The sequence below is a fragment of the Microcebus murinus genome, chromosome 18, assembly GCF_040939455.1.
Source record: "Microcebus murinus isolate Inina chromosome 18, M.murinus_Inina_mat1.0, whole genome shotgun sequence".
NCBI lineage: Eukaryota > Metazoa > Chordata > Mammalia > Primates > Cheirogaleidae > Microcebus > Microcebus murinus.
In genome coordinates, this window is record NC_134121.1 from 33,137,911 (window position 1) to 33,152,365 (window position 14,455).

The window sequence follows — 14,455 nt, forward strand, 5'->3', positions numbered from 1 at the left end:
GCCTCATTGGCACCTACCCCTACCCCTTCCCTTCCCTTCCCTTCCCTTCCCTTCCCTTCCCTTCCCTTCCCTTTCCTTCCTTTTTCTTTTTTTTTTTTGGAGATAGAGTCTCACTCCGTCACCTGGCTAGAGTGCAGTGGTGTCATTATAGATCACTGCAACCTCAAACTCCTGAGCTCAAGTGATCCTCCCACTTCAGCCTCCCAGAGTGTGCTAGGATTACAGGTGTAAGCCACTGCACCTGCTTTCTTTATTCATTTCTATCAGGTATTATTAAATTTAGATTAACTTTAGGAGAATATGTAATGGATTCCACTGTAAATAATGCAGATAATAGCAATCATTGATACATAAAACCTAGTAATGCCCTGAACTTGACAAAACAGCTTCATTTTATTGGGATTAACTCCCCTTTCTTAGATATTGATATATTCTTCCAATTCTGTCAAGTGCATATTTATAAGCATAATTGATTTCAACTATGAGATTAAATTGCTAATAAATTTATATATAATAGTTCACATGCTTCCATTTCTCTAACATTTCTCTAACAAGGTCTTTGATCATAGCCAATGGGAAAATCCTAACTCCACAATCCCCATTTTTATGAAATTGTCATTTTCACCTCAGTTTCATCTTATTTTATTTATTTATTTTTTAAGAGACAGGGTCCAGCTCTGTCGCCCAGGCTGAAGAGCAGTGACGTGATCATAGCTCACTGTAACCTTGAACTCTTGGGCTCAAGAGATCTTCCTGCCACAGCCCCCTGAGTAGCTGGGACTATAGGTGCAGCTCCACCAGACAGTTAATTTTTAAATGGTTTTGTAGACATGGGGTCTTGCTATATTGTCCAGGCTTTGGCAATATTTTAAAGTAACAAAGGTGGTGGCTAAGGGCTAAGGTATTTATATTCTACTGGATACATTTAGAAGAGTAATTATGGTTTTATTTTATTTTATTTATTTTACACCTTAACCTCTCTTTCTCTCTCTCTCTTTCCTTCTTTCTTTCTAGGTAGTTCACTAATTTTTCTTATCATTTTTGAATACCAAATTTTAAAATAGGCTACTAAATTTTTTATTTCTGGAAGTTTGTCTTCAGTTGTTTCAGCTCCAGTTGTTATTGGTTTATACTGTGCTACTTTGCTTAGTATGGTTTTATTTTAAAATGTCAATACTGACAACACGCTAGGAATTATATCTTTTTCAGCTCTTTATGATGACAAATTTTATTTGTGAAAGAAATGTGTCCGGAGTTGTTTTTTAGAAATCTTTTACCAATACGAGCAAATATCTTAGAATACCGGTGCTGAGGAGAAGCGCTTGCTAACCCAGACACCCGCCTAAATTCGGACCCTGCAGAGACCACGCTAGGGAAGGAATAAAAGGCATCTCATTCACACTCTTCCCTGTTCCTGCCCTGAACAAAATTGAGTGGACTCAACCACGCTCCGAGTTCTCGCGATTGACGAGGCCTGTAGTAGCCGCTTCCCACCAATAGGCGGCACACGTTCCCGGCGCCGGGGGGCGGGCCGCCCGAGCACGCCTCTCCGTAGCCCGGTGGTATCTCTCGGCTTCCGTTGAGCACCGAACAAGATGGCAGCCTCCGAGACGGTTAGGCTACGGCTTCAATTTGATTACCCACCGCCAGCCACCCCGCACTGCACGGCCTTCTGGCTTTTGGTCGACTTGAACAGATGCCGAGTGGTCACGGATCTCATTAGTCTTATCCGCCAGCGCTTCGGCTTCAGCTCTGGGGCCATCCTTGGCCTCTACCTGGAGGGGGGGCTCCTGCCCCCCGCCGAGAGCGCGCGCCTGGTGAGAGACAACGATTGCCTCAGGTGCGCGCGGGGCGGGCCGGGGGCGGCGGGGCGGCGGGGCGGCGGGCCGGGGACGCGCCTGCGCACGCCGGGGGCGCTCAGCGAGGCCGCGGTGGGGAGGGGGCGCGGCGTGGGGAGGGCATGGGGGGCGACTGTGAAAACGCGCTTTCGTGAACCCCGGAGATCCTGACTGGTCTAGTTAAGTACTGGGCTCAAGAATTTGTATTTTAACGAGCGTCCTTCCCCGGGATGCTTCTAATTACAGGTGGACCAAGCTTGAAAAAAAAACTGTGATGGGTACAAGCGGGGCCCGTGTGTCTTTCAGCCTTGTTGTAACAAAATCTTCACTTAGCATGGTGCAGATGTGTGGAGACCTGGCCTTACGGTTGGCGGCTTTCAGGGTCAGGGTGTAGGAGACCCAGGCTGACACAGCGGAATCATGTTTTCCACATACCGTGTGCGTTGTCCAACCTCAGTTCTCTTGTGCCCGGTATCCCCTGAGACTTCTGGTGGGTATCGTTCTGTGTCTCACCTGGGTGTTTTGGGGTTCACGGAAATAGGTGTTTGGGTCCTTTTGGGCTGTGAATTGGAAAACACAAAATAATTTTAAATATGCTTTGGGAAATTTAAAAAATGATACTGAGGTAAGTATCCAGAAGCGATTGTATTAATAGTACGAATTACCAATATGTTAGTTGTCTCAGTGAGGTCGTGAGATGTGATCGTGCCAGTTCAGATTCATATCGAGGCTTTTTATTTTTCTTTAAGCTTCAGGTACAGGGAATTAATTCCAGAGTTGTGCTACTTTCCCTTGTTTGCTCTTAGTTGTTGAATATTCCTTTCCCCAAAGCATGTCAGATTCATACGATTTTGGTTTGAAACGATGACTACATCTTTGAGTCTCTCTCTCAAATCAGAAAAAGTATGATTTATTAATAATGTTCGACTTTTTCAAATGACATCTTAAAATAATCCAAATTTCAAAAAGTTCTTTTTCCTTTTTATTGACAGTGAAATAGGTCTCTATTCTCTCTGCAATTTAAGAACTATTTAAATATTATAATTGTAAGGACCATACCCCTCCTATTAAGTTTACTTTATGCACTGTCCCCTGCCCAATGAGTTAATAACTTGCTGCTAGCTAACTATTGTTATACTTCAATGAATGAATTATTTGGGAATTACATTTTTTTAAATTTTAACTCCTCTTAATGTCTTTCCCAAGGAATTACACTCTTTATAATGGAGTTAACAATGTCAAAAACAAATGAAAACTGTTAAAAGTAATAATTACAGCACAATGACAGGTAACTTCCTCCTAAATGCTTCACATGAACGTTGCATGTGGCAAGAAGTACCTCTGCAATTGGCTCAGTGGTAAATGATGCAGACCTCCGATAAAAATGAATTTGGAAAAATTTTCTTTTTGTTGTTTAATGCCCACAATTATTCCATCTTTCCTTGACAAATTCACTTTTTTTCAGAGCTACAAGAGGAAAACATAGTCTTTGTTCCCAAAGATACCTAATGTTGGAGTAGATCAAAATAACTAGTTTCATGCTGTTGTGTATTCTGTGATGGTATGAGTTTTTTATTGACTGATGGTAGTGACAGTTTGCAGAATCATCTCAGTATGTAACTGTGTCCTGGAGACAGGACGTGAATTGCTCACTCTAGCTTTCTCTCTTGTTCTTTTGACAGAGTTAAATTAGAAGAGAGAGAAGTTGCTGAGAATTCTATAATAGTTAGTAATGGTGACAGTACTGATTTATCAGCTAGAAAAGCAAAGAAGCGGGCATTTAAGTTAGAGGAGGATGAAGAAATTGAACTAGGTTACAAATATTCAAAGACATACTGGAAGAGGCAAGAAAACAATAGTAATAATGAGAAGGCCTTGGATCTAGAGCCAAAAGCTATCATAGATCAGACTGTGAGGAAAAAAAGTAAGAGAAAAAACAAAGCAACATGTGGTGTAGTGGATGATGGTGATGAAGAAACCAAAAGAAAATCACCAAAGAAAAAGGAGAAATGTGAATATAAAAAAAAGACGAAGAATCCCAAGTCTCCAAAAGCGCAGGCAGTAAAAGAGCGGACCATCCAGAGCTGTAGTCCTCCAAAAGGTTCTGCTAGAAACAGCCTTGCTAAAGTCAGAAAGAAAGGTGGTGTAGGCGTTTGTTCAAAAGATAATCCCAGTTCCTCCTCGGAGTCTGAGTCTTCTCATGAATCCGCCAGCGATGTTCTCAGTAATGCCACTTTGAAGGTCAGAAATTCCTCAGAGAAAGTATCAGCTGAGTTATCAAAGGAAGGACCCTCTACAAAAAACCCAGCTGCAAACAAACTGGCCACAAAAGCTGGCTTTAACCTTACCCCCAGCAAGGACAAGACCTCATCATCTTCTAGTTCAGACTCTAGTTCAGAGTCAGATGACCAGTGCATGATATCAAAGACAACCCCGGAGCGTGCTGCCAGTTTCTTAAAGACTGTAGGCCTCTTTGCAGGAAGAGGTTGTCCTGGTCCAGGGTCATCGTCACAGTCTCCAAGTGCTGCTGGGTGGAAGCATTCTGACTTAAACTGTGGCAGACAAGCTCCTGGTCCTCCTTCCAACACGTCTCTCCCCACTAATTTAGGAAGAGGATGGGGTAGAGGAGAGGACCTTCTCTCTTGGAAGGGAGCTAGGGGTCGGGGCATGCGTGGGAGAGGGCGAGGACGAGGGCAGGCTGTTTCTAGTCTTCTAAATAGAAACACTGAATACCAGAAGCAGCAGCAGTTAAATGAAACAATAACAAACTCATCTACTATTATCCAGGTTAGTATTAACTGTGAGTTTACCTCCTCCCTTTTCCCTATGGAGTGTATCTGCCATTCATGCCATGGGTTCATATTTTCTCACTAGTAACAGAGTCACATGATTAATACTGTTTTTCAGAATCCAGTAGAGAGACACAAGAAGGACTATACTCTGTTACCACTGCTGGCAGCTGCCCCTCAAGTTGGAGAAAAGATTGCATTTAAGGTATATTTTAAAACAGCAACTATTACAACAAAAAAAGTTAATTCTCCTTTGAAATAAACTCACTTGGCAAGTCAGGTTACATATATTTATAATATATTTAAATATATATTAAATATATATGTCACAGGTTTGTGGTAGGGCACCCAGACTGGTGGCATGGGCACGACCCCAACTCTACGCGTTTTCTTAGGGGTAGGAGGGAAGAGCATATAATATGGGAATATGAGAATATAAAAGGGTTTGTGTACTTGTGGGTTTTTTCTTTTTTAGCTTTTGGAACTAACATCTGATTACTCTCCTGATGTCTCTGACTATAAGGTAAGGCTGTTTATTTAAAAATAATTAAGTTATCAGTATATTAATAAAACTAAAGTCATATTAACTACTACTTCTATATGTAATGTAGATTTCTTTGAGTAAATAATGTCATAAAATAGAAAATGAAGACATTACCAAAATGTTAACTTTTTAGTAGTATCAGTGAAGTCGTCCAGTGTTATTTTCCTTATTCTAGAATATAGAATGAGAATGGTGAGTTTAATTTTTTTAATCACTGTTTTCTAATCAGCTTAGGCAAACAAATTTATTTGGGTATCCTTTCATGGTCTTAAACTTTGAAAGAAAATAATAAATAGCTCTCAACCAGAAAATTTGATTATTTTCATCATGGGAATCTATTTTATATATTTGTGAATTATTTCTGGTTATTGTCTAATGTGGTTTCTTTTGCTTTTTTTTTTTTTTTTTTTTTTTTGAGACAGAGTCTCGCTTTGTTACCCAGGCTAGAGTGAGTGCTGTGGTGTCAGCCTAGCTCACAGCAACCTCAAACTCCTGGTTCAAGCAGTCCTCCTGCCTCAGCCTCCCAAGTAGCTGGGACTATAGGCATGCCACCACCATGCCCGGCTAATTTTTTCTATATATATATTAGTTGGCCAATTAATTTCTTTCTATTTATAGTAGAGACGGGGTCTTGCTCTTGCTCAGGCTGGTTTCGAACTCCTGACCTCGAGCAATCCGCCCGGCCTCTTTTGCATTATCAGTTAACCACAGGTAGTTCATAAATATCATCCTTGGATTTTACTCACTTGATATCTGTATGAGACTTTATATAGTTGAGTAAAAGCTCAACTCAGTTAGTGAAATCACAGAATTGCATGTTTCCTTCCCTCTTTTACCAAACAAAATTTTGATGAAAATCCAGTTAAAATGCATACTTTCTTTTTTTTTGATGTAATATATGGCATAGGAATGTAAGTCCATTTTTTAAGGTAATAATTGGTAATAGTAATATAGATATAGTACAAAGGAATTCAATTTAATCCGATTAATGCCTTGGAAGACTTCTAAAATCTTGGTAAAAACCTTTCCTCAAAAGCAGGTTAGGCCAGGCGCTGTGGCTCACGCCTGTAATCCTAGCACTCTGGGAGGCCGAGGCAGGCTGATTGCTGGAGGTCAGGAATTTGAAACCAGCCTGAGCAAGAGGAAGACCCAGCCTGAGAGCCCCGTCTCTACTATAAATAGAAAGAAATTAATTGGCCAACTAATATATAAAGAAAAAATTAGCCGGGCATGGTGGCGCATGCCTGTAGTCCCAGCTGCTTGGGAGGCTGAGGCAGTAGGATTGCTTGAGCCTAGGAGTTTGAGGTTGCTGTGAGCTAGGCTGATGCCACGGCACTCACTCTAGCTTGAGCAACAAAGCAAGACCCTGTCTCAAAAAAAAAAAAGCAGGCTAGTATCAGTTAATAGAGGGATTCTGGTGTATTAGTCCTGGGCAATTGGTGTTTTATGTTTTTATCTTCTTAGCCACTTAATATCTCCTGTGGATGAAGTAACCATATAACTTATCCAAATCAGGATACTTGTGAGTGAAAGGGGCTGCTATTAATAATTATGCTGGAAGGAAAGACATGTGCAGACCTGTCTTGTCTTGAGGAAACCATGATGTTTTGTCACCCTGCCATAGATAACTAATTTAATTGTGTGATATATAGCAAATGGAAATGAATATTGACTTGATATATCCCTCAACCTCTACAAATTGTAATTCTAGGTGATACTGATTTTTTAAATTGCATATTATATTGGTGTTAGTCATCATAGTTATTACTTTGGAAGGCTATTTGCTTACTTTAGTTCATGATATGTTTTGGAGATTTTTGAAATTGTTTTCAAAACTATTTTGAGAAGGAAAATCAGTCCCACTTTTTTGCTTTGACTTCAAGTGGTGTTATTCAGCTTGATTATCTGCTTTATTTATTAAGCTTGTCTCCAAAAGTTAACTCTGTCATCCAAAATATGGTGTCCCAGGTTCCTAATCCCTGATGAATCTGGTTTTAGAAAAACACTGTTGACTATGCTCAGAAATTCTGGGTAGAAGCTGGAGGAAGTGACTGTTTGGGCTCACTGGGTGCCCCCCAAAGGCTACCCATTTGTCTCTCCATCACCATGTGGACAGGGCAGTGCTTCCTCTTGATGCCTTCTCCCAACACTGAGACCTGGGAGGAAGGGAATTATAATCTCACCAGTGACAAAGTGCCTTCCCGTTTCTGCTTGAGGGTTGACACCCTTCTAGAAGGGCTCTAAAAGCATCAGGAGCTGAAGCAGAACCATTAGGGTGTGTGTAGTCTGTCCTGATGAATGCTGTGATGGTCAGTCCTCATCCTAGCATGTTTTTCCTCTTTTTCACTATCCAGTCACTTATACTAGTGGTAACCTAGTATACTCTTTACTTCTCTTTGAGTTCTTTAGGTCAGTGTCTCCCATTTATGATTTAACTATATCTATTATATTTTGTCTCTGAGGATATTTCTGTATATTCAGATAGAGTGTTTATCAGTTCGCCTGTTTGTTTTTATTCCCTTTACATGTTTATTTAAAATTTTTTTTATTGAGATAAAATCCACGTAACATAAAATTAATCATTTTGAAGTCTACAATTCAATGAGTTTTTAGTATATTCACAATATTTTACATGTTGATTTTTGACTTGGACTTTTATTTTTGAAAGGAAGGAAAAATATTAAGCCACAATCCAGAGACCCAGCAAGTAGACATAGAAATTCTTTCATCTTTACCTGGTGAGTCTTTTAGAAAAGAGTTTGAAGAATTTAACCTCTTTCTGTCTACAGTGATTTTTAAATAGCTTTTATAGAAGGTGTTCTCTTTGTTGGCCTCCATATAACTGACCTCTACAATTGTCTGGTGATCTCCACTTCGTCTTTCAGCACACTGCAGCCCTGGGGCCTATGTGCCTGCTAGTTGATTTGTTCCAAAGCTGTTGGGCTAGTTGTCCTTATTACTGTAATTATGTAACTTCATAAAAGATTATATATACTGATGAAAATTGATCAAAGAGAATTATTCTAGGAAGCCAGACTTAGTCTCATCTAAAAATAGAAAAATTAGCTGGGTGGATATCTTGGCATGCACCTGTAGTCCCAGCTATTTGGGAGGCTGAGGCAGGAGTATCGCTTGAGCCCAGGAATTTGAGGTTTCTGTGAGTTAAGATGATGCTACTGCACTCTACCCAGGGCAGCAGAGTGAGATGTTGTCTCGAAAAAAACAAAACAAAATAAAAAAGTCAAAACTGTAAATTGTAGAAATTACAGACAGGACATTAGGGGTATGATATATAAAAGAAAGACAACTCTTATTCAGTGAACTCATAAAACCTACTCAGCTCTATTTCAAAAGATTGGCAAATGAACATACTTTTGTGTATTAAGTCAAAATAAAATATTTAAAGTGTGTGTATACACACACTCTCACATATAATTTTAAATGGTTCCCTGCCTTATCTCTGATTAACCCCACCCATTATGGGTTCTGAAAACCTAGAATAAGAAGGCTTTTACCGTATGTAACTTAACTTGGGATGTATTGTAGGGGTCAGAAAGCAGGGAGAGATCCCCTTTTCTTTAGCAGAACCTAAAGCAATTAATTGTTTTCTGTGTGTTTTTAAATAAGGTATTGAGTAAAAGATTCAAAACTCCAGTAGACAAAGATCAGTGAAAAGCGTTTTTCTTTTTTTTTTTTTTTTGAGACAGAGTCTCGCTTTGTTGCCCGGGCTAGAGTGAGTGCCGTGGCGTCAGCCTAGCTCACAGCAACCTCAAACTCCTGGGCTCAAGCAATCCTTCTGCCTCAGCCTCCCAAGTAGCTGGGACTACAGGCATGCGCCACCATGCCCGGCTAATTTTTTCTATATATATTAGTTGGCCAATTTCTTTCTATTTTATAGTAGAGACGGGGTCTCGCACTTGCTCAGGCTGGTTTCGAACTCCTGACCTCGAGCAATCCGCCCGCCTCAGCCTCCCAGAGAGCTAGGATTACAGGCGTGAGCCACTGTGCCCGGCTTTGAAAAGCGTTTTTCAACAAAGTTCCTTTATGATATTAAGCAAATGATTAGATATAACTTACACTGGTTTGCTAGCTTTCTTTGATGAGGTTTCATTTGTAGAAATTCTCCTTAGAAGTGGTGGACAGAGAAGTTTGTCCATAGTCAAATTCCATGGACACACACTGATCATTTCTTGTCAGGTGATATACAGTAATAACATCCAATTAGAACTTTTCTTTTGGGGGGCATCAAGAAACAGCTTTATCTGTCCTCCTAACAACATTGGATATGTTAACTGTGAGTAATTGCATAAAGTACTGTTAGCTGTTTAGTCTACAAGTCACTGCATAAATAACAGATGTGCATCACAATCTGTGACCAGTCTGTGGGTGATTGGTCACTGTGCGTCTGTCATTCATTTGTATACAGACAGGAAAGCACGCAGTTCTGCTGCCTCCTTGTCTCAGTGATAACCCACATGACATTTTACATAAATGGGTACTTGAAATAGGGAATTGGCCAACAAAGATAAAAACACAGCGAAAAAGCAGAAAGTGATAATGCTGAAAGTGCCATCCACATTGAATTTAAGAGGAGTTACAGAAAAAATGGCTCACTGTGGGAATGTTGGCATTGCCCATCATGTGAACTTGTTGACATAAATAAGGAAAGTGGTTGTGGTGAAAAGGATCAAAATGTCCCAGAAGTGACACCAGCAAAAACTTCACAAAGATTTCACAAAGTGAAAAACAAAGAAACTCTCAGAGTGATTTCATGACATTGGAAGCTCAAAGGATAAAATGTTGAAAGCAGATCCAAACTTAGAAAGGAGTATGACAGTTCTGTAAAGCTTAGAAAAGACACTTGCTCTGTATAAGTTACACAACAAGAAGGCAAGTGCAGTTCAGACTACTCTTGATTAGTTTCTTAGAAAGAAATTAAACACTTTAATTGCCAGTGTTCCTAATGTTTTAAATTACAGTGTGCTACCTGAATATTAGTTTTACTATTTTTTCATTTCCTTATACAGTAAAGGTTTTTAATGTTTTGACAAAAATTTTTTATTTTTATTATTATTTTTTTATTTTGGCATATTATGGGGGTACAGATTTTAAGGTTTCAATAAATGCCCTTTCGCCCCCTCCTCCCATGACAAAAATTTTTAAAGATTGTGAGGCAATCTAATTTTTCCCATTGATTATTAAGACTTTTGCATGGTTTCAGCTTGCACATCCATTTTTCTGATCCCAGACTACTCTGCAAAACAAGGACTGCCTGTGTACCAAGTGGTGTATACAGCTTGTGTACACAGATGTGTAACCAAGCTTATGTGGTTTCTGAGGACAGAGCAACATTTCATGTTACCGTTGCTTATTGAAACATATAAATTATTTTTGGGGATTGTCTTGTGGTTCCACATTCTATTCTGGAAGTACTAATGACAGTTCATAAGCTTATGATAGAAAGGTCGTCTCTGATAAATGGCCAAGAAGCCAGCCCCCCAGTCACTCGTGCAGGGTTTTTCTCAGGATCTCCCAGTACTGAGCATCCCATGCTTTCAGGTACATACCCAGCCTTCACGCCAGTGCAGTTTGTAGCTGTTTTCCTAATGATATAAATTCCCCTACAGGAACATTTTAACTATTGTGAAATGAGTAATGTATTGTATTTCCTCCCTGCCTTCTGATTTCAGCTGTGAAGGAACCTGGGAAATTTGATTTGGTTTATCACAATGAAAATGGAACCGAGGTAGTGGAGTATGCTGTGACACAGGAGAGGAAGGTAGGCGTGCTTCTCTTGCATTGCTTGGCTGTGCATTCTCTCTCAGCTGATTACCTGGGGTCTGGAAGGTGACATTGCAGTTTCCTGAACTGCCTGTAGTAAAACCACAAAGGATCTAGGACCAGGGGGAATCTGGCCTTCCTACGGTGTGGCAATAACAGTGCCAAGTGCTAAATCAGTGTTACCATCATGGACCTCAAAGAGCCTGTATGACAAGATGCACCAATAACAAACTTAAGAGTATAGAGTTGCAGCCAGGCGCCGTGGCTCATGCCTGTAATGCTAGCACTCTGGGAGGCCAAAGCCGGAGGATTGCTCAAGGTCAGGAGTTCGAAACCAGCCTGAGCAAGAGCAAGACTCTGTCTCTACTATAAATAGAAAGAAATTAATTGGCCAGCTAAAAATATATAGAGAAAAAATTATCCAGGCATGGTGGCACATGCCTGTAGTCCCAGTTACTCAGAAGGTTGAGGCAGAAGGATCGCTTGAGCCCAGGAATTTGAGGTTGCTATGAGCTAGGCTGAAGCCATGGCACTCTAGCCTGAGCAACACAGTGAGACTCTGTCTCAAAAACAAAACAACACAAAACAAATTTAAGAAAAATGGTCTCTCTTAAGGTATTTTTATTTGGAATGTTATGAATATTATTCTGTGTAGGTTTCAATATTACACACTCACATTTTTTCTGGAGTGTGAACTTGTAGAAACCCTAACCAGACTATATATGTGTTTTACTTTAAGGTAGATGACACTTAGGGATTTATTCCAAAAACACACATATTAGGGTTTGTGGTATGATCAGAAAATTTGTCCCAGTCTCTTGTATTTATTTATTTATTTTATTTTTTATTTTTTTTTGACACAGAGTCTCACTTTGTTGCCCAGGCTAGAGTGAGTGCCGTGGTGTCAGCCTAGCTCACAGCAACCTCAATCTCCGGGGCTCAGCGATCCTACTGCCTCAGCCTCCCGAGTAGCTGGGACTACAGGCATGCGCCACCATGCCCGGCTAATTTTTTGTATATATATTTTTAGTTGGTCAATTAATTTATTTCTATTTTTGGTAGAGACGGGGTCTCGCTCAGGCTGGTTTCGAACTCCTGACCTTGAGCAATCCGCCCGCCTTGGCCTCCCAAAGTGCTAGGATTACAAGCGTGAGCCACCACGCCCGGCCTCTTGTATTTATTTTTAATATATGCAGCTCCACTTTTTTGTTAAAATATATATTCCTGGAAACTGCATTGGAAAATTAAACCTTGGAGACTTTCCTCTCTATGTCCTATTAACCACTTTGGTGTGAGCGTTGACTATAGTCGATAGCCACAGATGAACGTGCACAGCTGAGCATCGACTGTAGCCCACAGCCGTGATGTGAAGGCGCACAACCGAGTGTCCACTTTAGTCTATAATTTTGAATTGACTTTTCTAATTTTTCATTTATCAAAATTGTGAACATTTAAAAATAACATAATGAAAACATATATGTATATGTTACCTATTCTGATTTACATTACAAGTAAAGCTGCCTGTAAAGTAAAGCAAGCTTTCAGTGCTTTAAAGCTTTCCTCATCACACAAGAGCAAAACGGATTCGTTGTCAATGGACAGCACAAACTATCGTGGGGACTATGAATGCCGGCTGTGGGCAAGGTTTCACAGTGGGCGAGCGCCGTACTGAAGTGGTTTTAAACAGAGGCTGTAGAATAGAAGGCCTGTAATTACCTTTTTTTGACACTAGATGGCCCTCATTTTTCATCCATAGGGCCAGCTGTCAGCTGTAAGATAGATCTCTTTTTAGGCAGCATAGCATAAGAACGATAGAGCTGTACAAAAGGTTGTCAACTGCCTAGTGATACCCATCTGGGCCACGTTTGGTTCCCAAGAAGTCTTTGGGCCCCCTGTCCACAGGGCATTTCTAACCACCTTGTAAACAGCTACCCCTTCCTCCAACCCCTGCATCTGCTCTTAATCAAAGAAAGGTGAAATATGTTTAATGTAAAATTTAGTTGTATTCTTATACTCAGTTTATTGGAACTCAAATCATTCCAGTTCTTCAACTGGAATTTACTCGACTGAAATTTTTAACTTACTAAAACCTATATGACCTCAAAATGAAGTATTTAAACTGAGTATTTTGTATTTTTCCTCAGATCACTGTTTTCTGGAGAGAGTTGATTGATCCAAGACTGATTATTGAATCTCCGAGTAAAACATCAAGTAAAGAACTTGTCTGAGTATGACCTCTCCACCTCTTGGTTTATAAATGTCTTATTTGTGAAACTGACTATAACCGGAACTTTTTTTTTTTTAAAAAAAGAGGATTTGAAAGTTGTATGGATTTTTTTTTTTTGTTACCTTCACTTTACTGCAAAGGAAAAAATCTACCTCATCATTTTAAATAACATGGGTGTTGGTTTTATAGACTTTTTTTTTCCAGGTTTAATTTCAAAAAATTTAAAACATGACATTCCCTGCAGGCATTATTATATACAACATGTGTGGCTTCTTCTCTTTTTTTAAATTTTTTTGACCATCAAGTAGCAATCGTCAATAGGAGTTGTAATACCAAATACAAGAACGTGCTGCATATCTTGTCTCAGTCAGTTTTATTAAGTAACATTTTAAAACATTAAAGCATGTTACTTGACCCAATTTTTTAACATTAGAGTTGTTCTATAAAATGGAACATCTTATACATTTCAAGTTTTTATACTTGCAATTGTGAAGAGTTATACAGGTAGTTGGATTTGTTACAGGCAATGAGTTAAGGAATCCTTTCACATTTTTCCCAACTTTAAAATTAAGGATTCTCAGGGCCCTGTGTAGAGCAGTGAAAATAAGACCTCGTGTGTGTGCCTGGAGAACGGGTGTTCCACTTGGGTGAGAGGATTTGCTGTGAGCTTCAGACCAGGGAATGTTTCATCTTGCTACGTGATGCCAAGCACCTGGCTGAGTATGCTGGAGTGAGGATCTTGAACTTCCTTTTCTGTTATTATTCGATACAAAGCTAAAATGGCTAAATATATACTGTGAAAATTGCTTTCTTTGAACAAAAGATCATATCCTTCCTTCAGCTTTGCAAATTTTTAAATAAAATCTTATTGAACAAAATGTCCATGGTGAATCATGTTACTTGCGTATTGCAGATCGTTCTTGTTTTAATGTAAGAGATTATAATTTGCTGTAACAAGAAGGTTTGCTTTGACTGAATAATCTGGTGTTGCAGTTTGGTCTGTTGAAGTTCATCAGTTCTGGGAGCCATTGGACTAATGAAGACATTGTCCAGTTTTAATTTGCATGACGTAAATGTACATTATTGATTTGTAATGAGAAGTGTTTCTCCAGAAAGGGTGAGAATAACATGAGTGGTGAGATCATGGCACTGGGTTTTTGTGTAGCATACTTTCTTCCCAGATCTGGAAATCAAATTAAGATAACTAGTAAACATTGACTAGACCAAAGGGAATTATTGAGCTCAGAGTGTGTTTTTTTCAGATTATAATCAGTTT

At 39.6% G+C, this 14,455-nt stretch overlaps 1 protein-coding gene across 2 annotated transcripts; it reads left to right on the top strand.

Moving 5' to 3' along the window:
* Positions 1 to 1,495: 1,495 nt before the first annotated feature.
* On the top strand, positions 1,496 to 14,059 carry COIL (coilin). Of its 2 annotated transcripts, XM_012746760.3 has the most exons (7): positions 1,496 to 1,840; positions 3,521 to 4,625; positions 4,746 to 4,832; positions 5,103 to 5,150; positions 7,840 to 7,909; positions 10,862 to 10,950; positions 13,097 to 14,059. In XM_012746760.3, exons 1-7 carry the CDS (start codon positions 1,596 to 1,598, stop codon positions 13,178 to 13,180), a joined length of 1,728 nt encoding a protein of 575 aa, XP_012602214.2. In that variant the 5' UTR covers positions 1,496 to 1,595; the 3' UTR covers positions 13,181 to 14,059. The 2 variants fall into 2 exon arrangements, with proteins under 2 accessions (XP_012602214.2, XP_012602968.2); XM_012747514.3 differs by lacking the exon at positions 5,103 to 5,150 and having other exon boundaries at positions 1,497 to 1,840.
* The last annotated feature ends 396 nt before the right edge of the window (positions 14,060 to 14,455 follow it).

Excerpts from the sequence above, each read along its gene's own strand:
- COIL (XM_012746760.3), top strand. The coding sequence starts at position 1,596 with ATGGCAGCCTCCGAGACGGTTAGGCTACGGCTTCAATTTGATTACCCA. Across the intron at positions 4,833-5,102 it reads GAGAAAAGATTGCATTTAAG|CTTTTGGAACTAACATCTGA; the intron begins GTATATTTTAAA and ends TTTCTTTTTTAG. Across the intron at positions 10,951-13,096 it reads CTGTGACACAGGAGAGGAAG|ATCACTGTTTTCTGGAGAGA; the intron begins GTAGGCGTGCTT and ends ATTTTTCCTCAG.